The sequence below is a fragment of the Pseudophryne corroboree genome, chromosome 6 (assembly GCF_028390025.1).
Source record: "Pseudophryne corroboree isolate aPseCor3 chromosome 6, aPseCor3.hap2, whole genome shotgun sequence".
NCBI lineage: Eukaryota > Metazoa > Chordata > Amphibia > Anura > Myobatrachidae > Pseudophryne > Pseudophryne corroboree.
This window is the reverse complement of record NC_086449.1, coordinates 1,816,262-1,841,455: the sequence shown is the minus strand read 5'-3', so window position 1 is coordinate 1,841,455 and position 25,194 is coordinate 1,816,262. Positions and strand designations below refer to the sequence as shown.

Below are 25,194 nucleotides of genomic sequence, written 5' to 3'. Positions count from 1 at the left end.
CAGAAATGCAGGTATATCTTGGCTGTTTTGGGGGGAGTGTATCTTCCTTCAGTTGTGACCATGTACGTAGAGAAACACGGCGCCAACGTCACTACTGCCGCGACCAGTCTGCAAAGCCACAGATCTACTCTTACAGTCGATGTTCCTCGTTCTTGTGAACAGGCTGCAAATGTGTACGCAGATGCGAATGAGTTTACGATCGCTCCGGTAGGCGTCTATTTTCACTTCAAGACGGCAGCTTCACTTGTTAACGTTCCGAGCCTAGAAAATTGCACTTGCTTAAGTATGTACATACAAACATGAATTAGACCCTGAGCGCATACAGTAAAGCTGGGCGCACACCTCGGCAATCCAGCGACGCAGTGTATCGTTATAACACATCGCCCTACACACTACACAATCCGCCGCACAACGTGATTACATGCGTAATGTAACTACACTGCATCGTACGGATCATCGTTTATTGTGACGTGCACTAGGATGATAGAGTGGTGCAAGCGTCAGGTTGTCCCTAATAATGCAGTAATAGGCGTCAGGCTGTCACTAGGATAATGCAGTAATATGTCGGTTTTCGCCAGGAGGGAAATGTGGCTTGACAGTGTTCGGAAATGTAAATTGTTTTTGGGTGTATGCATGGTACGAAACTGCAGATTTTCCACAAAAGACGGCTTATGTCCAATTCTACATCAGCTCCTAAATGACCGAATGCTGTTTCATTGTGAAGCTCTAAAAACGCTTCTAACGGTAATTTTAAAGGCTTACTCTTTTATAAATGTAAGTAAATGCAGCTCCTTTGTAATGTAGTCCAGCTTCACAGGATGTAGACATGGATGACAATGATTGCTGACAATTTCCGTCCTATTGGAGAAAACTGCTATAAAAAGGAGAATTATATGCTTGTGTACAGCTCTGTAGGTGTATGTGTTGTAGCCACACGGGGAATCCAAAAATATAATCTACTGTGTAGTTCCCCCCCCCTCATTACAGGGAATATGGCGCAAGGATTGTATACGGTATGCAATGAAAGCTGGAAAACGCTGTGGTGTAAGTGTGCTACATAAATAACTGGTAATAAATAATGTATAGAATTGAATTATCATAGATTATGGTTGAGCAATATCTGCACGATTTGCTGTATCGTAACGACAAATTGTACATATCACTTAGCGTGTACGCAGGATTGTGTACTCCCGCGGAACGCATGCGTCATCTTCTGGCTGGATGTGCTGCACAGCCAATCAGATGATATTGTATGCAGCGCTATGCAATGTAATGAGGAAACGAGATGTCGTTCATTAAATCGTCTAGTGTGTACGGCAAACTGACATGGAGCGAGGCGAAGGGAACTCGCCCCCACCATCGGCTCGATTACCAATCATACTAATCTGTACCCACCCAGTCTGATTGAGAACTGAAATGTGATGACCTAATCGCATCTGTGACACACACCCACTCACCACAATGACAGGAGAGGACTGGAACAGGGGGTTAATATAGCGGGATATAGGATATGCCAGATCAGTTTACAGGTCAATTTACTAGTATGTCTATATATTTGCACTGCAATTGGGGATATTCTATAGCATATGCAGCCTTGGTAGAGTGACTAATGACCAAAATTAGAGGGTTGTTTGTTATATGGATAATCGCACTAGAGAAGGTATGGTCTGCTTAATGGCCTCATTCCGAGTTGTTCACTCGCTAGCAGATTTTAGCAGCATTGCACACGCTAGGCCGCCGCCCTCTGGGAGTGTATCTTAGCAGAATTGCGAACGAAAGATTAGCATAATTGCGAATATAAAATTCTTAGCAGTTTCTGAGTAGCTCGAGGCTTACTCCTACACTGCGATCAGCTCAGGCCGTTTCGCTCCTGGTTTGACGTCACAAACACGCCCTGCGTTCGGCCAGCCACTCCCGCGTTTTTCCCTGACACGCCTGCGTTTTTTAGCCAACGCCGGGAAAACGCTGAGTTGCCACCCAGAAACGCCCCTTTCCTGTCAATCATTTACCGAACACCAGTGCGACTGAAAAAGCGCCGCAGACGCTACAGCTAAGTTTTTAGTAAAATAATTAAGCGCATGCGCTCTGCGTACCATGCGCAGTAAGCGACTAATCGCAGTATAGCGAAAATCGGCAACGAGCTAACAACTCGGAATGACCCCTAATGTGAGAGAAGGAATGAATAAGACTAAACAATGATGTTTCCAAGGAAGACTATAGAGATGGGCCGCCAAGATTTTGCCCATGGAGCTCCCTACCCTCTGGAATTCTCTACCTCTCACTATCAAACTCACCACAAAACTTCAAATAAGCACTCAAGACCCACTTCTTCATCAAACCCAGCCATATCTCACCCTAACCTTCTGTTCCATGCTCACTTCTACCCCATCTGTGTCACCAGTCTGCGTGCCCCTCCCCTTCAGAATGTAAGCTCTCACGAGCAAGGCCCTCTCCTCCATTTGCTCTTCTATTACTTAGACCAGTGGTTCCCAACCTCGGTCCTCAAGTGCCCCCAACAGTTCATGTTTTCCAGGTCACCAAGCAGGTGCACAGGTGTATTCATTACTCAGTGAAACATTTTAAAAGACCCACAGGTGGAGCAAATTATTTCACTTGCAATCCTGTGAGGAGACCTGGAAAACATGAACTGTTGGGGGTACTTGAGGGCCGAGATTGGTAACCACTGACTTAAACTATCTTCTACTCCATACAACAGGACCTAACCCTCGGTTTTTGCCACCCTGATGCTTATTTCAGTGTGATGTCCCCAAATGCAGGAATGTTTATGTACCATGTACTTGTCCTACATTGTCTTCTGTAAGTCGATGTGTTCTTGTTTTGCTCATTTATGTATTTTGTTAGGCACTGCATAACCCTTGTGTGGCCATATAATTTATATAAGATTTAAAATTGTTATAATGTGTTGTAAATAGACTCATTTACACTTTCCTTCCTAATTTTAGGGTTTTATTTCTAAAGAACACACAATATAAAATTTGGTACAAATATCCCATATATTCTCCAGACAGAACAAAATGTATCTCCACTGTTCTCTGTATAATTATTTTACACTGATGAACATCTTTACCATAGCAAAAGATTCATGCATAAATAATGGTTCAAGTTCTGACTATAATACCAATAATAATAAACAGATGGTATATCACAAAAGGAAAAGTTTTCTGGAGTTTAAAGGTAAAACAAATACCACATGCGCTTGAGGGGAAATTCTTTTAATATATTTTTTTAACAATATTAAATAAGGCACATAAATATACGTTGTTCTTTGCAAAACAAGGATACCCTCAACCAATTGTATTAATATACATGGTGGTTTGCACGCAGCTTCCCCACTGGGCTCCTGGCACAAATGTATCATTAAGAACTAGATGTAGCTTTTCAACAAAGCGTCCCTGAGACATGGGAGTAACCTTGTTTTACTTACGAGTCTTTTAAAATAAATGTAGGGATTAAAATTAGGAATTCTTTAGCATAAATTCCCAGGAAAGAAAACACATAGAGGGTTTGGTAATTTGAATACATTTATATCTCAATTTGCTGCAAAATTACTCATGATGGTATACATCTATCAGTGCTAACATTTACCACCACTGCGTCTATGTAGAGTATGTGCAAGAGCACTGCGAATCTCCTCTGACATTCCCTCTGCTATCAAGTCATCCTCCTCAAATTCACTGGGCTGCTCCAATGCTTCCTCGGCAGCTTCTTGCAGCCAGTGCTCTTCAAAGGGATCTCTACGGCACTCACAGATATTATGGAGTGTGCAGCACGCTGCAACCAAAGTTGGCAAGAAAGAGAGGTCTGTGTCATTACGCTTTAATAGGCAACGCCAACGGCTCTTGAGACGCCCAAAAGCCACTTGCGTCCCATTCAGGGCAGATGAAAAGTGCTTATTTAATTCTGTATATTCTGGATATGACCCTTCTCCGAAGGGAGTCATAAGCCATGGGAGTAAAGGATATGAGCGTGGTCCTAATAAATGTATGGGTACCTCTACTCCATCTACACACCTGGTAAAGCTGGGAAACAGGGTTCCATCTGTACCCCACTCATAAAGCTCGGATGCCAACAAGACCTGAGAGTTAGACAAGTTTCCAGGGCAGCCAACGTTTAAGTCCCAGAAACAATAGTCAGAGTCAACCACTGCCTGGAGAACTACAGAATGCCAACCTTTGGTATTGAAATATTGACCAGCATATTCATTAGGGGCACGTATAGCAACATGAAAAGCTCCAATCAAACCAGCCAACTGTGGTAAACCATGGCGCTGTTCAAATCCTTGAAGTATGTCTTCAAGAATGTCTCCTTGTGGAACAGAAATGAACTTGGGGGTAAGAATGGAGACCACTGCTTCACATACGTCACGCACAATCTTGCATATAGTAGAACGTGACACGCCAAAGATTCTCTCAATGGTACGGTATTCACATGAAGACCCGAGGCGCCAAAGTGTCATGGCCAACCTCACCTCTGCTGGGATGGCTCGACGCATATTGGTATCCATCCTCTGAATGACTGGCCGTAGCTGGTCACAGAGGTAATTAAATGTTGATTTTGTCATGCGAAAACTCTCGGTCCAGTCAAAGTTTGAGAAAGTATTTTCAGTCACCGTATTCCACAAGGATGAAGAGCGGACTTTGCTCCAGATCCGTCGCTCCTGCCCTTCCCACTCTGTAATGGGTGCAGGCGCTGAGGACAGTTCTCTACCACGTAACACTCCTGACATGCATAGAACAACAAAGCGCAGGCGCTCCCTCGATCTAGTGCGACGGAAAATAAAAAATCTCCTTCGCCTTTCAGAATCCCTGAGTTGTCGTTCTTTCAGAAGGCGAACATAGTAGAGGGAGCAGAGGGCAACAGTCCCCGCACAAAGATCGGGAAGAGCATGAGAATCAACTTGTGGCAACATTCCAATGCCCCCGGCCTCACTTGGCCGCCGACTGTCATCAGATCTGCCATTTTGAGGGTCGGGAGCAACCGCGTTGCTTGAAACCGAGCTAAAACTCTTACGTTCCTCTCTTGCAACTCCATGCGGCCTTGCGGATCCAACAACTTGGTGGCTTTTCAAGAAAAGCTCCTGAAATGTATCCGACGTGGATATTCCTATGGGATGACTAGAACTGCTATGTGCGTCACGGAGGGTCCACGCCCAGCACTGCTTCTTTGTCTCAGTCTCGTTCTGTGGACGGTCTCGGAAACTCTCCTCTGTAAAGCTTGGTTTTCCATGTGTGCCTCCTGTCCGTGGCTTCTCGCCCACGTTTTGCCGGGTACCCCTGGGTGGAACGCTCTGTAATGGTGACCGGGGATCTTCTCCCCAAGACCAGCTCACCCCACATTGTGGTGGCCTCCACCTTCCTGTGTCACCACTTCTCCTTTCTTCTAGTAGGTCTTCACTGTCCCACTGACACCTGCCCATTTCCTCTGGGTCCTCCAGTCCTCGGCCCTGCTGCTTGCTTCCCTCACACATTCCTGTCAGGAAGCTTTCCCGCCTCTTCTCCACTTCCCGCCGGCAGCAGGGGGCGGGGCATGCATTGGTTTCCCGCCTTTTCTTCTCACGACACCCCACTGCGTTTTGGGGACCACCGTCGGCACCCCCGCGGCTACACAGTACCGCCGGCAGCGCCTTCCTGTCGCAGTTCTGGCCTCTGTCAGTCAGCCCGGGCAAACAACGCAGCCCTCCGCCATGGCCGGTGCACGGACGTCACTCGCTGCCCTCACTTGCGATGGCGGAACTTCCGGCTGCCCCAAGCAACATGGCGGTCCTGAGGGGACGGAAGTGTGGGTAAGAGCTGTGTGGACCAGGAAGTGTCACAGACTGACAGAGGCCGGGGGAACATGGAGGCGATTCGGAGTCTGCTGGTCCCGGCAATTCTGCCTGACAGCTGCTATGAGGAGTTCTTCCTGGACTATAACCTTCTGCACGGTATAACAGCAGGGGGCAACTTCTAATTACCCCCCTCCCCAGGAGAAATTGCCAATTACCACCTCCCCAGGGGCAACTGCCAATTACCCCCCCCCCCCCTCCCCATGGGCAACTGCTAATTACCCCCCCTCCACATGGGCAACTGCTAATTACCCCCTCCCCATGGGCAACTGCTAATTACCCCCCCTCCACATGGGCAACTGCTAATTACCCCCTCCCCATGGGCAACTGCTAATTACCCCCTCCCCATGGGCAACTGCTAATTACCCCCCTTCCCCATGGGCAACTGCTAATCAGAGGAACCTGACTGATGGAGGTGGAAAGGGTAATGAGATGTTGGCAGTGATGGGTGAGATAATGTGTGTCTGCTGGTGGGACAGGTGAGGAACCTGACGGAGGTGGGAAGGATAATGTGATGTTGGCAGTGATGAGTGAGATAATGTGTCTGGTGGGACAGGTGAGGAACCTGACGGAGGTGGGAAGGGTAATGAGATGTTGGCAGTGATGGGTGAGATGATGTCTGTTGGTGGGACAGGTGAGGAACCTGACGGAGGTGGGAAGGATAATGAGATGTTGGCAGTGATGGGTGAGATAATGTGTGTCTGCTGATGGGACAGGTGAGATAGTGTGTCTGCTGGTGGGACAGGTGAGGAACCTGACTGATGGAGGTGGGATGGGTAGTGAGATGTTGGCAGTGATGGGTTAGATAATGTGTGTCTGCTGATGGGACAGGTGAGATAATGTGTCTGCTGGTGGGACAGGTGAGGAACCTGACTGATGGAGGTGGGAAGGGTTATGACATGTTGTCAGTGATGGGTGAGATAATGTGTGTATGCTGGTGAGACAGGTGAGGAACCTGACTGATGGAGGTGGGAAGGGTTATGAGATGTTGGCAGTGATGGGTGAGATAATGTATGTTTGCAGGTGGGATTGGTGAGGAACCTGACTGATGGGGGTAGGAAGTATAATGTGATGTTGGCAGTGATGGGTGACATAACGTGCGTCTGTTGGTGGGACGGGTGAGGAACCTGACGAGGTAGAAGTTCTTAACAGTTATGGGACAGATGGGATTATGTTGCTGTATGGGAATGGTGGATTTCTGATAGGTGGCATTTGGAAGACATGGGAGAGCTAGAGGTATGTCAGCTGGTGATAACGTGAGGAGGCTGAGGAGCTGGTAAAATCATAGCAGTGATGTAGGAAATACAGATAGGCCTACATGTGAGATGTTACAGGTACATATCATGTCTCTTTCTTCTTTTTCTTCTTCTTCTTCTTCCTCCTCCCAGTTCCATGTTTGAAAATCCTCATCAGTAAGATTCTGGGAATCGGGATAATTGTCGGTTCTGTAATGGGTGAGTATCTTTTATCCTTGCTGTGGCAAAACCAGTCCATACCAAAAGCATTCTACTGATACTGTTGAAAAGATGACTTAAGGCAGCGTTATTTAATTGCCTCCAGTAACTCTTGCTAGTTCCACAGTACTGTTGTGATACCATATGTTGATCACTGGTAACTCTATGGGCACGTGTGTATGCCTGCAGGAAACTCACACTTAGATAAAAGCAGGTAAATGCTCTTTGATGCTATCATCACCTGGAAACCATAAGAGTTTATAGTCATGAATAGAGTCAAAGTCCACACAGCCTCAAAATATCAGTTGCCGGTCAGAAAGATAAATACTGGCATGCATACAGCGTCTGTTTATCTCACAGCACAGTTCATCCAATCTAATGAGATGGCATAGGGTAGACTGTGCACACACCCAAAGTACGGTTTAGAAGTAGAGGCAATACTTGCTTGATGTCCTTGCAAGATCATCTTTAGCAGTTTGTGTCTAATTAGAACTAGAGATGAGCGGTGGGCACTTTCCGTGTTTTGGTTTTGGATGTGGATCCCCGCTCGTGTTTTGGATCTGGATAGGTTTTGCCAAAACCACCCTTCGGGTTTTGGATCTGGATGATTGTTGGAAAAAAACATAAAAATAGCTAAAATCACAGATTTTGGGGGTAATTTTGATGCCACCGTATTTTTAACCTCAATAACAATCATTTCCACTCATTACCAGTCTATTCTGAACACCTCACAATATTGTTTTTAAGCCTAAAAGTTGAACAGAGGTTGCTGTATGACTAAGCTAAGCGACACAAGTGTGTGGCACAAACACCTGGCCCATCTAGGAGTGCAGTGGCTGAATGTTGGCAGTACCACTGGACTTGTACAGCAGTAGCACTGGGCTTATACGGCAGTAGCACTGGACATATACGGCAGTAGCACTGGACTTATACAGCAGTAGCACTGGACTTATACGGCAGTAGCACTGGACTTATACGGCAGTAGCACTGGACTTATACGGCAGTAGCACTGGACTTATACGACAGTAGCACTGGACATATACGGCAGTAGCACTGGACTTATACGGCAGTAGCACTGGACTTATACGGCAGTAGCACTGGACTTATACGGCAGTAGCACTGGACTTATACGGCAGTAGCACTGGACTTATACGGCAGTAGCACTGGACATATACGGCAGTATAACTGGAACTATACGGCAGTACCACTGTACTGGACTTATACGCGAGTACCACTGGACTTATACAGATGTACGACTGGACATATATGGCAGTACCCCTGGACTTATACAGCAGTACCACTGGACATATACGGCAGTATCACTGTACTTGATTTATACGGCAGTACCACTGGACTTATACGGCAGTACTCCTAACCTTATGCGGCTGCACCACTGTACTGGACTTATACGGCAGTACCCCAAGACTTATACGGCAGTACCCTTGGGCTTATACGACAGCACAGGGACACCACCACTGGACTGATGAAGCACAACACAACACCACTGGACTGAACTTATACGGCAGCACTGGACATATGGGAGCAGAGGAGAAAACCACTGTGACTGGACTGATGCAGCACAAGACACCACCACTGGACTGATGCAGCACAACACAGCACCACTGGACTCGACTTATACAGCAGCACTGGACATATGGCAGCAGAGGACGCAACCATTGTGACTGGACTGATGCAGCACAAGACACGGACACTGAACTGATGCAGGACACTGAGGATGGAGACACGTCCTCTACACTCTCCAATGCCAGAGTGAAAATGGCGGCGACGCACGGCGACTTATATGGAATCTAAAACCTGCGAGAATCCGACAGCGGGATGATGACGTTTTGCCTCGTTCTGGTTTCCGAGTCTGGTGGGAAAACCCGAGCCGGGCTCGGATCCGTGTTCGGGACGTGAAGCTCGGTTCTCAGAGAACTGAACCCGCTCATCTCTAAATAGAACATTTTTCTTCACTTATTGGCAGCTCCCTATAACCACACAGTCCGTTGAGACTTTAATTGTCAGTGAGCTGCTGGATGGAATAACAGCAGCGGTATTGTGAGAAAGAGCAGAAAACATGCCTCCATATTCGACCGACGCGTTTCACCACTTCTCTAGTGATTTCATCAGTTATGTTTTTTTTCTTATAGTCAGTCATTATCTTTCTAATATCAACTCACCTCCCCATATCTGCCTCACAGTTATCATCCTTCTCTTTCTCTTACGTCCTAGAGGATGCTGTGGTCCACATTAGTACCAAGGGGTATAGACGGGTCCACTAGGAGCCATTGGTACTTTAAGAGTTTGAGAGTGTGGGCTGGCTCCTCCCTCTATGCCCCTCCTACCAGACTCAGCTCTACAGAGCTTCTTTAGTAAAAGTTTATTTTTAGAGTTTATTATTTTACAGGGAGGCTGCTGGCAACAGCCTCCCTGCTTCGAGGGACTAAGGGGGGGGAGTAGTGTCCGCCCTGTGGGGTCTGAGCCACTATCTCCGCTGACAGGACACTGAGCTCCTGGGGGGATCGAACGTTCCCCGTCACAGGGGATCGCTCACCCCGGCAGCATGCCGCCACCCCCTTACAGAGCCAGAAGATCAGTGGCGAGTCAGTCACCGGCCCCCGTAGCAAGTGGGGAGCCGGTGTGAAGATGGCGGCAACAGGGTATGGAGCGCAGTACTAACTGCGCTCCGGGGCTCAGCGGCGCTGTGAGGGGCGCCCTGAGGCAGCGCCTACACACTACACTGACAACCAAGCCTGTCAGGGTCCCAGGATCGCTGCCAGCACAATTCCTCAGGCCAGTATAATCTCTAGAAGAGCGGGAAGACAGTGCCATTAAGGGGGCGGAGCTTCTCAGAGCGGACCCAGCAGCGTTCGGCGCCATTTCCTGACTGCAGAAACGCTGTTAGTGAAGAGCAGTCCCTCCAGAGCAACTCCAGCTATCTCTTACGGTTCCAGGGGGTTGTAGAGGGGGGGGGGGGGGGGGGGGCTGTGTAAGACTGTGTAACCTATTAAGGTGCACAGTCAGCTCTGGTTGGGGTCTCCCTATTCCTTGAAAGCACTGTGTGTGGGTTGGCTCCAATCTCTGTTTCTCGCCATTCTGCCATTCTTGGTGGTGAAACTCTGTCTAGCCTCCCCTGTGTGTGTGTGGAGTGTTTGGGGTCTCCATTTAGCTATGTCCAGGAACTCTGTGTCATATGCTGCAGAGGATATGTCCTCTCAGGATGATCTCATTCCATGTAATCAAGATTGCACTGTTTTAGCGCAGATACCAGCAAGGGAGCCTGAATGGTTATCCTCTTATCAAATCTAGGATTTCTCCGATTTCTGCTAGGGTTGCACAGAATGAATCTGCAACTCAGGTTTTACAGAACTCTATTGCAGTTTGGTTCGGTTCTGTTACCTCAGGGCCCCCCTCTGTAGGTTCCTACAAACGTGCTCTTGCACAGATTATGCGAGATGACACGGATACCGATTCTGACACGGCAGACTTGATGAGGATGTGCTCAGGGGGGCCGCATCTCTTGCTAAAAGGGTGCAGTTGATGATAGAAACTGTCAGGGATGTGTTGAATATTGCTGATACAACACCTGAGCAGGTTGAGGAGGCTTACTTCACTGACAATAAGAAAGTCTCGCTAACATTCCCTGCATCCAAAGAATTAAATGCTATTTTTGAAAAAGCATGGGAAAACCCGGAGAAAAAATTCCAGATCTCTAGAAGTGTTCTGGTTGCTTTCCCCTTCTCTGAGGAGGATAGTAAAAAATGGGAAAACCCACCCATAGTGGACACGTCTGTATCGAGACTCTCAAAAAAGGTGGTTTTACCTGTCCCAGGATCTTCCGCCTTGAAAGAGCCGGCTGATCGCAAAATTGACACTACGCTCAAATCCATATACACGGCTTCAGGGGCGCTACTACGTCCTACTATTGCCTGTGCATGGATTTCCAAAACTATAGTAAAGTGGTCAGGCACGTTACTTGAGGATTTGGATACAATGGATAAAAATGACGTTGAATTGTTTTTACGTAACATTCATGATTCTGCAGGATTTATGGTGGAATCCATGAAAGACCTGGGTTTAATGGCTGCAGGAATTTCTTCCATGTCGGTCTCAGCTCGTCAAGGACTGTGGCTGCGCCAGTGGTCTGCCGACGCGGAATCCAGGAGAGGTGTGGAGACCCTACCCTACACAGGTCAGGCTCTCTTTGGGGAAGCTTTGGATGCGTGGATCTCCACAGCTACAGCAGGTAAGTCACATTTTCTTTCCTCCGCTGCACCTGCTACGAAGAAACCTTTTTCTTCAGCTGCATCATAGTCCTTTCGGGTAACTAAAACAAGAAAGGCCAAACCGTTCAACACCTTCTTTAGAGGAGGTTGACCAAAATCCAAGAAACCTGCTGCTGCGGGTTCCCACGAACAGACGCCTGCTTCTTGTACGCCAAAGTCCTCAGCATGACGGTGGACTGCGCGACCTGGAGGTAGGGCCCGTGGGGGCGAAACTCAGACATTTCAGTCACGTCTGGGTGTCGTCCGGTCTGGATCCCTGGGTGCAAGATATTGTGTCCCAGGGGTACCGGCTGGAATTTCAAGATCTTTCTCCTCACCGGTTCTTCAAATCAGGCTTGCCAGCTTTGCTGGCAGACAGGGTTACCCTACAGGGAGCCATCCAGAAGTTGGTGAAGGCACAGGTTATTGTACCAGTTCCTCCCAGATGCAAAACAAAGGTTACTATTCAAATCTTTTCGTGGTACCGAAACCGGATGGTTGGGTCAGGCCCATTCTGAACTTAAAATCACTAAACCCCTTTCTGAGGGAGTTCAAGTTCAAAATGGAGTCGCTAAGGGCGGTGATGTAATTTTCAATTCCAGGCCCTGCCATTCGGCCTTTCCACAGCACCGAGGGTTTTCACCATGGTGATGGCGGAAATGATGGTTCTCCTCCGCAGACAGGGGGGTGAACATAATTCCATATCTGGACGATCTGCTCATAAAGGCATCGTCCAAGGAGAATTTGTTACAGTCTATAGCTCTCACGACCCAGCTTCTCAAGGAACATGGTTGGATCCTGAATCTTCCAAAATCACATTTCTCTATCGTCCTAAGTGGATGCTGGGGTTCCTGAAAGGACCATGGGGAATAGCGGCTCCGCAGGAGACAGGGCACAAAAAAGTAAAGCTTTACTAGGTCAGGTGGTGTGCACTGGCTCCTCCCCCTATGACCCTCCTCCAGACTCCAGTTAGATTTTGTGCCCGAACGAGAAGGGTGCAATCTAGGTGGCTCTCCTAAAGAGCTGCTTAGAGAAAGTTTAGTTTAGGTTTTTTTCTTTACAGTGAGTCCTGCTGGCAACAGGATCACTGCAACGTGGGACTTAGGGGGAAAGTAGTAAACTCACCTGCATGCAGAGTGGATTTGCTGCTTGGCTACTGGACACCATTAGCTCCAGAGGGATCGAACACAGGCCCAGCCGTGGAGTCCGGTCCCGGAGCCGCGCCGCCGACCCCCTTGCAGATGCTGAAGCGTGAAGAGGTCCGGAAACCGGCGGCTGAAGACTCCTCAGTCTTCATAAGGTAGCGCACAGCACTGCAGCTGTGCGCCATTTTCCTCTCAGCACACTTCACTGGGCAGTCACTGAGGGTGCAGAGCGCTGGGGGGGGGCGCTCTGAGAGGCAAATATAAACCTTATACAAGGCTAAAAATACCTCACATATAGCCCATAGGGGCTATATGGAGATATTTAACCCCTGCCTGACTGGAAAAATAGCGGGAGAAGAACCCGCCGAAAAAGGGGCGGGGCCTATCTCCTCAGCACACGGCGCCATTTTCTGTCACAGCTCCGCTGGTCAGAACGGCTCCCAGGTCTCTCCCCTGCACTGCACTACAGAAACAGGGTAAAACAGAGAGGGGGGGCACATTAATGGCTATATATATATATATATTAAAGCAGCTATAAGGGAGCACTTAATATAAGGATATCCCTTGTATATATAGCGCTTTGTGGTGTGTGCTGGCAGACTCTCCCTCTGTCTCCCCAAAAGGGCTAGTGGGTCCTGTCTTCATTAGAGCATTCCCTGTGAGTTTGCGGTGTGTGTCGGTACGTGGTGTCGACATGTATGAGGACGATATTGGTGTGGAGGCGGAGCAATTGCCAAATATGCAGATGTCACCCCCCAGGGGGTCGACACCAGAATGGATGCCTTTATTTGTGGAATTACGTGATGGTTTATCTTCCCTTAAACAGTCAGTTGAGGACATGAGGCGGCCGGACAATCAATTAATGCCTGTCCAGGCGCCTCAAACACCGTCAGGGGCTGTAAAACGCCCTTTGCCTCAGTCGGTCGACACAGACCCAGACACGGGCACTGATTCCAGTGACGACGGTAGAAATTCAAACGTATTTTCCAGTAGGGCCACACGTTATATGATTTTGGCAATGAAGGAGACGTTACATTTAGCTGATACTACAGATACCGTAAAACAGGGTATTATGTATGGTGTGAAAAAACTACAAACAGTTTTTCCTGAATCAGAAGAATTAAATGACGTGTGTGATGAAGCGTGGGTTGCTCCTGATAAAAAGTTGATAATTTCAAAAAAGTTATTGGCATTATACCCTTTCCCGCCAGAGGTTAGGGCGCGCTGGGAAACACCCCCTAAGGTGGACAAGGCGCTCACACGCTTATCCAAACAAGTGGCGTTACCCTCTCCTGAGACGGCCGCACTTAAGGATCCATCAGATAGAAAGATGGAAGTTATTCAAAAGAATATATACACACATGCAGGTGTTATACTACGACCAGCTATAGCAACTGCCTGGATGTGCAGTGCTGGAGTAGTTTGGTCAGAATCCCTGATTGAAAATATTGATACCCTAGATAGGGACAATGTTTTACTGTCGTTAGAACAAATAAAGGATGCATTTATCTATATGCGTGATGCACAGAGGGATATTTGCACACTGGCATCTCGGGTGAGTGCTATGTCCATTTCAGCCAGAAGAGCCTTATGGACACGACAGTGGACAGGCGATGCGGATTCAAAACGTCACATGGAGGTTTTGCCGTATAAAGGGGAGGAGTTATTTGGAGTTGGTCTATCAGACTTGGTGGCCACGGCTACTGCCGGGAAATCCACTTTTTTACCTCAAGTCACTCCCCAACAGAGAAAGGCACCGACCTTTCAACCGCAGCCTTTTCGCTCCTACAAAAATAAGAGAGCAAAGGGCTTGTCGTACCTGCCACGAGGCAGAGGAAGAGGGAAGAGACACCAACAGGCAGCTCCTTCCCAGGAACAGAAACCCTCCCCGGCTCCTGCAAAAACCTCAGCATGACGCTGGGGCCTCTCAAGCGGACTCGGGGACAGTGGGGGGCCGTCTCAAAAATTACAGCGCGCAGTGGGCTCACTCGCAGGTAGACCCCTGGATCCTGCAGATAATATCTCAGGGGTACAGGTTGGAATTAGAGACGGATCCTCCTCATCGTTTCCTGAAGTCTGCCTTACCAACCGTCTCTTCCGAAAGGGAGAGGGTGTTGGAAGCCATTCACAAGCTGTACGCTCAGCAGGTGATAGTCAAAGTACCCCTATTACAACAAGGAAAGGGGTATTATTCCACTCTATTTGTGGTACCGAAGCCGGATGGCTCGGTAAGGCCTATTCTAAATCTGAAGTCCTTGAACCTCTACATAAAAAAGTTCAAGTTCAAGATGGAGTCACTCAGAGCAGTGATAGCGAACCTGGAAGAAGGGGACTTTATGGTATCCTTGGACATCAAGGATGCGTATCTACACGTTCCGATTTACCCCGCACACCAGGGGTACCTCAGGTTCATTGTTCAAAACTGTCACTATCAGTTTCAGACGCTGCCGTTCGGATTGTCCACGGCGCCTCGGGTCTTTACCAAGGTAATGGCCGAGATGATGATTCTTCTTCGAAGAAAAGGCGTATTAGTTATCCCATACTTGGACGATCTCCTAATAAGGGCAAGGTCCAAAGAACAGCTGGAGACAGCTTTAGCACTATCTCAAGAGGTGCTAAGACAACACGGGTGGATTCTGAATATTCCAAAATCCCATTTAATCCCGACAACTCGTCTGCTGTTCCTAGGAATGATTCTGGACACGGTTCAGAAAAAGGTTTTCCTTCCAGAGGAAAAAGCCAAGGAGTTATCCGATCTGGTCAGGAACCTCCTAAAACCAGGAAAAGTGTCAGTACATCAATGCACAAGAGTCCTGGGAAAAATGGTGGCTTCTTACGAAGCAATTCCATTCGGCAGATTCCATGCAAGAATATTCCAAAGGGATCTGTTGGACAAATGGTCAGGGTCGCATCTGCAGATGCACCTGCGAATAACCCTGTCACCAAAGACAAGGGTGTCACTTCTGTGGTGGTTGCAGAAGGCTCACCTATTAGAAGGCCGCAGATTCGGCATTCAGGATTGGATCCTGGTGACCACGGACGCCAGCCTGAGAGGCTGGGGAGCAGTCACACAAGGAAGAAACTTCCAGGGAGTATGGACGAGTCTGGAAAAGTCTCTTCACATAAACATTCTGGAACTAAGAGCAATCTACAATGCTCTAAGCCAGGCGGAACTTCTCCTGCAAGGAAAGCCGGTGTTGATTCAGTCGGACAACATCACGGCGGTCGCCCATGTAAACAGGCAGGGCGGCACAAGAAGCAGGAGTGCAATGGCAGAAGCTGCCAAGATTCTTCGCTGGGCGGAGAATCACGTGATAGCACTGTCAGCAGTGTTCATCCCGGGCGTGGACAACTGGGAAGCAGACTTCCTCAGCAGACACGATCTTCATCCGGGAGAGTGGGGTCTACATCCAGAAGTCTTCAACATGTTAATAGACCGTTGGGAAAGACAAATTGTAGACATGATGGCGTCTCGCCTCAACAAGAAACTGGACAAATATTGCGCCAGGTCAAGAGATCCACAGGCAATAGCTGTGGACGCACTGGTAACTCCTTGGGTGTACCAGTCAGTGTATGTGTTTCCTCCTCTGCCGCTCATACCAAAGGTATTGAAGATCATACGGCAAAGAAGAGTAAGAACAATACTAGTGGTTCCGGATTGGCCGAGAAGGACTTGGTATCCGGAACTTCAAGAGATGCTCACGGACGAACCGTGGCCTCTACCTCTGAGAAGGGACCTGCTACAGCAGGGTCCCTGTCTTTTTCAAGACTTACCGCGGCTGCGTTTGACGGCATGGCGGTTGAACGCCAGATCCTAAAAGGGAAAGGCATTCCAGAAGAAGTCATTCCTACCTTGATTAAGGCACGGAAGGAAGTCACCGTGAAACATTATCACCGCATTTGGCGAAAATATGTAGCGTGGTGCGAGGATCGGAGGGTTCCGACGGAGGAATTCCAACTGGGTCGTTTCCTACATTTCCTGCAATCAGGATTATCTATGGGTCTCAAATTGGGATCCATTAAGGTTCAAATTTCGGCCCTGTCAATATTCTTCCAAAAAGAATTGGCCTCTGTCCCTGAGGTCCAGACTTTTGTCAAGGGAGTACTGCATATACAGCCTCCTGTGGTGCCTCCGGTGGCACCGTGGGATCTAAATGTAGTTTTAGATTTCCTCAAATCCCATTGGTTTGAACCATTGAAAAAGGTGGATTTGAAATATCTCACATTGAAAGTGACTATGTTACTAGCCCTGGCCTCTGCCAGGAGAGTATCTGAATTGGCGGCTTTATCTTATAAAAGTCCTTATCTAATCTTCCATTCGGATAGGGCAGAACTGCGGACTCGTCCGCATTTTCTCCCTAAAGTGGTATCAGCATTTCATCTGAACCAACCTATTGTGGTGCCTGCGGCCACTAGCGACTTGGAGGACTCCAAGTTGTTGGACGTTGTCAGAGCCTTAAAAATATACATTGCAAGGACGGCTGGAGTCAGAAAATCTGACTCGCTGTTTATATTGTATGCACCCAACAAGTTGGGCGCACCTGCTTCTAAGCAGTCGATCGCTCGTTGGATTTGTAACACAATTCAACTTGCACATTCTGTGGCAGGCCTGCCACAGCCTAAAACTGTAAAAGCCCACTCCACAAGGAAGGTGGGCTCATCTTGGGCGGCTGCCCGAGGGGTCTCGGCATTACAACTCTGCCGAGCAGCTACGTGGTCGGGGGAGAACACGTTTGTAAAATTTTACAAATTTGATACCCTGGCAAAGGAGGACCTGGAGTTCTCTCATTCGGTGCTGCAGAGTCATCCGCACTCTCCCGCCCGTTTGGGAGCTTTGGTATAATCCCCATGGTCCTTTCAGGAACCCCAGCATCCACTTAGGACGATAGAGAAAATAAGAATTTACTTACCGATAATTCTATTTCTCGGAGTCCGTAGTGGATGCTGGGCGCCCATCCCAAGTGCGGATTATCTGCAATACTTGTACATAGTTATTGTTAACTAATTCGGGTTATTGTTAAGGAGCCATCTTTAAGAGGCCCTTTCTGTTGTCATACTGTTAACTGGGTTTAGATCACAAGTTGTACGGTGTGATTGGTGTGGCTGGTATGAGTCTTACCCGGGATTCAAAATGCCTCCCTTATTGTGTATGCTCGTCCGGGCACAGTACCTAACTGGAGTCTGGAGGAGGGTCATAGGGGGAGGAGCCAGTGCACACCACCTGACCTAGTAAAGCTTTACTTTTTTGTGCCCTGTCTCCTGCGGAGCCGCTATTCCCCATGGTCCTTTCAGGAACCCCAGCATCCACTACGGACTCCGAGAAATAGAATTATCGGTAAGTAAATTCTTATTTTCGAAGGAGGCTGTCATTTCTGGGAATGCTCCTTGACACGGAAGTGCAGAGGGTGTTTCTTCCAGAGGAAAAAGCATTGGTCCGGGATGTCCTGAAGCCAGCCCAGGTGTCTGTTCATCAGTGCATGTGCCTTCTGGGAAAGATGGTGGCCTCTTACGAGGCTCTGCAGTACGGGAGATTTCATGCTAGGTCCTTCCAACTGGATCTCCTGGACAAGTGGTCGGGATCTCATCTGCACATGCACCAGAGAATACGTCTGTCGCCAAAGGCCAGGATCTCGCTCCTCTGGTGGCTGCAATTACCTCACCTTCTGGAGGGCCGCAGGTTCGGGATTCAGGACTGGATCCTTCTAACCACGGATGCAAGTCTCCGGGGCTGGGGCGCAGTCACTGAATGGGAAACATTCCAAGGAAGGTGGTCAAGTCTGGAAGCCGGCATGCCGATAAATATTCTGGAATTAATAGCATCTACAACGGTCTTCTCCAAGCGTCCCATCTTCTGAGAAATTGGGCCATTCAAGTGCAGTCAGACAATGTAACGACAGTGGCTTACATAAACAGACAGGGCGGAACGAAGAGCAGAGCTGCAATGTCAGAGGTAACAAGAATCATCCTCTGGGCGGAAAAACGCGTTGGCCCTGTCGGCAATCTTCGTTCCGGGAGTAGACAACTGGGAAGCGGAATTCCTCAGCAGACATGATCTCCATCCAGGGGAGTGGGGCCTTTATCCAGAGGTATTCACCGAGGTGACAAATCTTTGGGGTGTACCTCAAATAGACATGATGGCCTCTCGTCTCAACAAGAAACTTCGGCGGTATTGTTCCAGGTCGAGGGACCCGCAAGCCATGGCGATGGACGCCCTAGTGACTCCGTGGGTGTTCCAGTCGGTATACGTGTTTCCTCCACTTCCACTCATTCCAAGGGTTCTAAAACTCATAAGGAGAACAAGAGTTCAGGCAATCCTCATTGCTCCAGGACTGGCCATGAAGGGCTTGGTACGTGGATCTTCTGGATCTACTGCTAGAAGAGCCGAGTCCTCTTCGGGAGGACCTGCTGCAGCAGTGGCCGTTCGCTTATCAAGACTTACTGCGGCTATGTTTGACGGCATGGAGGTTGAACGCCAGATATTAGCTCGGAAGGGCATTCCGAACAAAGTTATTCCTACCCTGATACAGGCTAGGAAAGGAGTAACTTCAAAACATTACCTTCGCATTTGGAAAAAATACGTGTCTTGGTGTGAATCCAAGAAGTTTCCTATGGTGGAGATTAAACTTGGACGATTTCTTCTCTTCCTCCAAGCAGGTGTGGATATGGGCCTGAGATTAGGTTCCGTAAAGGTCCAGATTTCGTCCCTATCCATTTTCTTCTAAAAACAGTTGGCTGTCCACCCTTAGGTTCAGAATTTTTTGAAGGGAGTTCTGCACATACAGCCTCCTTTTGGGCCGCCTGCGGCGCCCTGGATTCTTAACGTGGTGTTGCAGTTCCTCCAGTCAGACTGGTTTAAGCCTCTACAGGAGGTTGAGGTCAAGTTTCTCACTTGGAAGGCTGTCACTTTGTTGGCCTTGGCTTCTGCTAGACGTGGGTCGGAGTTGGGGGCTTTGTCATATAAAAGCCCATGCTTAATCTTCCATGAAGATAGGGTTGAGCTCCGGACACGTCCGCAGTTCCTTCCGAAGGTTGTGTCGGCATTTCATATCAACCATCCTATTGTGGTGCCAGTTGCTACTGACTCCTCAGTTACATCAAAGTCCTTGGATGTTGTAAAGGCTCTGAAAATCTATGTGAAGACGTCTGATCGTCACAGAAAATTGGACTCTCTGTTTGTCCTGTATGATCCCAAGAAACTTGGGTGTCCTGCTTCTAAGCAGACGATCTCTCGCTGAATTAGGTTCACTATCCAGCATGCGTATTCTATGGCAGGATTGCCGTGCCCTACGTCTGTTAAGGCCCACTCTACTTGTAAGCTTTGCCGAGCGGCTACTTGGTCTGGGTCGAACACGTTTGCAAAGTTCTACAAGTTTGATACTTTGGCCTCTGAGGACCTCAAGTTTGGACAATCAGTTCTGTAGGAGCCTCCGCGCTCTCCCTCCCGTTCTGTGAGCTTTGGTACATCCCCATGGTACTAATGTGGACCCCAGCATCCACTAGGACGTAAGTGAAAATAGGATTTTAATTACCTACCGGTGAATCCTTTTCTCGTAGTCTGTAGAGGATGCTGGGCGCCCGCCCAGCGCTTCGTGATCCTGCAGTGGTTACTTTGTTCAGTACTGCTTAGTTTTTGGTAAGTACTGTTTTGTTACTTGGTAAGTAATCTTGTTCAGCAGTTGCTAAGTGTTCAAGCTAGTTAGCTTGGTGCGCCTTGTGTGTGAGCTGGTATGAAACTCACCACTATCTGTGTAAAATCCTTCTCTCGAAAATGTCCGTCTCCTCGGGCACAGTTTCTAGACTGAGTCTGGTAGGAGGGGCATAGAGGGAGGAGCCAGCCCACACTCTCAAACTCTTAAAGTGCCAATGGACCCGTCTATACCCCATTGTACTAATGTGGACCCCAGCATCCTCTGCGGACTACGAGAAAAGGATTTACCGGTAGGTAATTAAAATTCTTTCTTCCTTGACTTTGCCATTAGCTTCCACTCCTCACATTCAGCCTCTCTCTCAGCCTTGGCATCTCCTCCTAGGAAAACTCCATCGTACTCTATTTACTCAGGAGATAGTGCAGGCCCTGGTCCACTTGTTATTTCCAACTTTAACAACTTTAGCCGCCTTCCTTCCCCCACTCTGCCCTGTCTCCACAACAATGCACGCGTTCCTCCGAGACTCGCCTCTTCATATTTGACTATCCAACCTCCTCCTAGTCTCTCATATCCTTTCCCCCGGTTTTCTGTGTCCACCACGTTTTCTCGTACCACATATACACCTACTGTCTCTCATTACCTCCTCCCCAACCTAGCGCACAAACTCTCCACGTTGTGGTCGTAGTGCGCACACACTAAGGAACCGGTCACAGAGTGCTTGACAGGAAGGGACCATTTGGGGAAGGTTACGGGAGAATTTCTGTAAAAACGCAGGCGTGTCGTTTTTGGGGCGTATCTCGGCGCGGGACTGCGATTTCGTATGCATAAAATATGGGGCCAGCGCTGCAGCTCCTGCGGCCGTGGAGGCACTCTGTCAATGTTCCTCACTTGTTTAGCAAGTTGAGATGGCTTTGGTGAGCGTCTCTTTTCACTTGTGGGCGGCTGCTTTACTTGCGTTGCCTCGCATTTCCGTCACTTAAAAAGTATCGCTGCTGCGTCACCATTGCACTCGCACGGGGAGAATATACAAACTCCACACAGTTAGGGCTGTGATGGGAACTGAACCTATGACCTAATGCTGTGAGGCTGTAATGCTGACCATTACTCCACGTTTTACTATAGAGTAGTGTGGTGGCTGCTGCTGTCTGCCCTGGTTGTATCTTGGTGGCTGCTGCTGTCTGCCCTGGTTGTATCTTGGTGGCTGCTGCTGTCTGCCCTGGTTGTATCTTGGTGGCTGCTGCTGTCTGCCCTGGTTGTATCTTGGTGGCTGCTGCTGTCTGCCCTGGTTGTATCTTGGTGGCTGCTGCTGTCTGCCCTGGTTGTATCTTGGTGGCGGCTGCTGCTGTCTGCCCTGGTTGTATCTTGGTGGCTGCTGCTGCTGTCTGCCCTGGTTGTATCTTGGTGGCTGCTGCTGTCTGCCCTGGTTGTATCTTGGTGGCTGCTGCTGTCTGCCCTGGTTGTATCTTGGTGGCTGCTGCTGTCTGCCCTGGTTGTATCTTGGTGGCGGCTGCTGCTGTCTGCCCTGGTTGTATCTTGGTGGCTGCTGCTGCTGTCTGCCCTGGTTGTATCTTGGTGGCTGCTGCTGCTGTCTGCCCTGGTTGTATCTTGGTGGCTGCTGCTGTCTGCCCTGGTTGTATCTTGGTGGCTGCTGCTGTCTGCCCTGGTTGTATCTTGGTGGCTGCTGCTGTCTGCCCTGGTTGTATCTTGGTGGCTGCTGCTGTCTGCCCTGGTTGTATCTTGGTGGCGGCTGCTGCTGTCTGCCCTGGTTGTATCTTGGTGGCTGCTGCTGCTGTCTGCCCTGGTTGTATCTTGGTGGCTGCTGCTGCTGTCTGCCCTGGTTGTATCTTGGTGGCTGCTGCTGTCTGCCCTGGTTGTATCTTGGTGGCTGCTGCTGTCTGCCCTGGTTGTATCTTGGTGGCTGCTGCTGTCTGCCCTGGTTGTATCTTGGTGGCTGCTGCTGCTGTCTGCCCTGGTTGTATCTTGGTGGCTGCTGCTGCTGTCTGCCCTGGTTGTATCTTGGTGGCTGCTGCTGTCTGCCCTGGTTGTATCTTGGTGGCTGCTGCTGTCTGCCCTGGTTGTATCTTGGTGGCTGCTGCTGTCTGCCCTGGTTGTATCTTGGTGGCTGCTGCTGTCTGCCCTGGTTGTATCTTGGTGGCTGCTGCTGTCTGCCCTGGTTGTATCTTGGTGGCTGCTGCTGTCTGCCCTGGTTGTATCTTGGTGGCGGCTGCTGCTGTCTGCCCTGGTTGTATCTTGGTGGCTGCTGCTGCTGTCTGCCCTGGTTGTATCTTGGTGGCTGCTGCTGCTGTCTGCCCTGGTTGTATCTTGGTGGCTGCTGCTGCTGTCTGCCCTGGTTGTATCTTGGTGGCTGCTGCTGCTGTCTGCCCTGGTTGTATCTTGGTGGCTGCTGCTGCTGTCTGCCCTGGTTGTATCGTGGTGGCTGCTGCTGCCGCCTGCCCTGGTTGTATCTTGGTGGCTGCTGCTGCCGCCTGCCCTGGTTGTATCTTGGTGGCTGCTGCTGCCGCCTGCCCTGGTTGTATCTTGGTGGCTGCTGCTGCCGCCTGCCCTGGTTGTATCTTGGTGGCTGCTGCTGCCGCCTGCCCTGGTTGTATCTTGGTGGCTGCTGCTGCTGTCTGCCCTGGTTGTATCTTGGTGGCTGCTGCTGCCGCCTGCCCTGGTTGTATCTTGGTGGCTGCTGCTGCCGCCTGCCCTGGTTGTATCTTGGTGGCTGCTGCTGCCGCCTGCCCTGGTTGTATCTTGGTGGCTGCTGCTGCCGCCTGCCCTGGTTGTATCTTGGTGGCTGCTGCTGCTGTCTGCCCTGGTTGTATCTTGGTGGCTGCTGCTGCTGTCTGCCCTGGTTGTATCTTGGTGGCTGCTGCTGCTGTCTGCCCTGGTTGTATCTTGGTGGCTGCTGCTGCTGTCTGCCCTGGTTGTATCTTGGTGGCGGCTGCTGCTGTCTGCCCTGGTTGTATCTTGGTGGCGGCTGCTGCTGTCTGCCCTGGTTGTATCTTGGTGGCGGCTGCTGCTGTCTGCCCTGGTTGTATCTTGGTGGCGGCTGCTGCTGTCTGCCCTGGTTGTATCTTGGTGGCGGCTGCTGCTGTCTGCCCTGGTTGTATCTTGGTGGCGGCTGCTGCTGTCTGCCCTGGTTGTATCTTGGTGGCTGCTGCTGCTGTCTGCCCTGGTTGTATCTTGGTGGCTGCTGCTGCTGTCTGCCCTGGTTGTATCTTGGTGGCTGCTGCTGCTGTCTGCCCTGGTTGTATCTTGGTGGCTGCTGCTGCTGTCTGCCCTGGTTGTATCTTGGTGGCAAGATATGTGATGTTATGAATATTCTACAGAGGATGTAATTAGATAGGGAAGCACTGAAGGTTATGTCGGTGGGTCTGGAATTTGATAGGCTTGTCTGAAGAGGTGAGTTTTCAGGGAACATTTTAAAGGTTTGGAGACTAGAGGCGAGTCTTACTGTGCGTGGGAGGGCATTCCACAGAGTGGGTGAAGCCCGGATAAAGTCCTGTAATTTTGAGTGTGAACAAGTAATGCGTGTGGATGAGAGACGTAGATCTTGTGCAGAGCGGAGAGGTCGGGTAGGGAGATATTTTGAGATGAGTGAAGAGATGTATGTTGGTGCAGTTTGGTTAATAGCCTTGTATGTGAGTAAAAGTATTTTATATTTAATACGGCTTAATAACTGTGAATAAAAGTCTAGGTTCACAAGAGAGTGTTTAATACTCCTATAGAATGTAGGCGCTATCCGCACTGCACATTTGGATCTAAACCAATTATCTTCAGTTTGCTGATTTTATAATTTTTTAAAAACTTTTCGTAAAGGTAATCCTAAAAATGTAATCGCATTTGCCATTGAAATAATACAGCGTGGCGCTGGGGGGAGAGATATTAGGCCTAATTCAGACCTGTCCGCTGTAGTGCGAATTTTCAAGGATGCCGATTATCGTTCGACTGCGAATGTATACGGATTGTAGCGTGCACGCGCAAAGTCGAACTGCACAATAATTCAGCTGATTTTTTGATCACTAGGCGTACGCAGCCTGATTGTCAGGAGGGCACTTGGGGGTGGTAACTGCCCGTTTTCTGGGCATGTCAGGTAAAACGCAGGCATGCTCAAGCGTTTTCAGGGAGGGTGTGTGATGTCCGCTCCGGCCCCGATCAGCCTGTGTGTATCGCACTGTAGGAGTAAGTTCTGGGCTACGCACAGACTGGAAAAATCATTAGATGGTGAGCGAGTTGTGAACAGATTTGCAGCTGGCCAGCGTACACAAAGCTTTTCGCACTGCATACGCAGACTTGGGCGGGACGGGTATTCCCTCTGTCTGGGCGGCGACTATCTGAGAGCAAACCTCTGCAAATTCCCAGCGGTGCAATCAGGTCTGAATTAGGCCCATAGAGCTTCCAAAACGCGAAACGCGTCTAATCTTCCTGATGAGGATTGAGTGAAAATAACTACGCAGCCGTTTTGTGAAGCACACAGAATGGAAGATGTAACTATTGGTCCATTAAATTGGCGCAATCGCTATCTTGGCCACTTTATGGATTATCGAGAGACACACAATACGACCACCAAAGACTTCCTAAATAATCTTATATTATGTAGGACAAAGCGTATACTCCTCTGTGAGCAGAATGGATTATTCATATCAGAATGCACCTGCAGGAGTTATGGCTGTATATGGAATATGATGGGAATAATATATAGTAGATTATAAAGGACACGAGACATAATCCGCGTGACCTCCTTAGTACAGGCAATTCTTGTATGAAGGTCACTATCACAACTACATATGATTTATGTGATGTTTATTACTTTTTATTCAGTGTATAAATTTATAC

The 25,194-nt window shown here is 49.0% G+C and overlaps 2 protein-coding genes across 2 annotated transcripts in view; one reads left to right on the top strand and one right to left on the bottom strand.

The window, feature by feature from the left end:
* Positions 1 to 3,217: 3,217 nt before the first annotated feature.
* Positions 3,218 to 5,761, bottom strand: LOC134935846 (uncharacterized). Its single transcript, XM_063930668.1, has one exon. The coding sequence runs from the start codon at positions 5,486 to 5,488 to the stop codon at positions 3,596 to 3,598; it is 1,893 nt and encodes a 630-aa protein (XP_063786738.1). The 5' UTR covers positions 5,489 to 5,761; the 3' UTR covers positions 3,218 to 3,595.
* A 15-nt stretch (positions 5,762 to 5,776) lies between these two features.
* Positions 5,777 to 25,194, top strand: part of MPDU1 (mannose-P-dolichol utilization defect 1) — a 58,444-nt gene continuing 39,026 nt past the window's right edge. The window contains exons 1-2 of the mRNA XM_063930669.1: positions 5,777 to 5,944; positions 7,234 to 7,299. Coding sequence (XP_063786739.1) covers positions 5,857 to 5,944; positions 7,234 to 7,299 — 154 coding nt within the window. The 5' untranslated portion in view covers positions 5,777 to 5,856. The remainder of the gene's footprint in view (positions 5,945 to 7,233; positions 7,300 to 25,194) is intronic.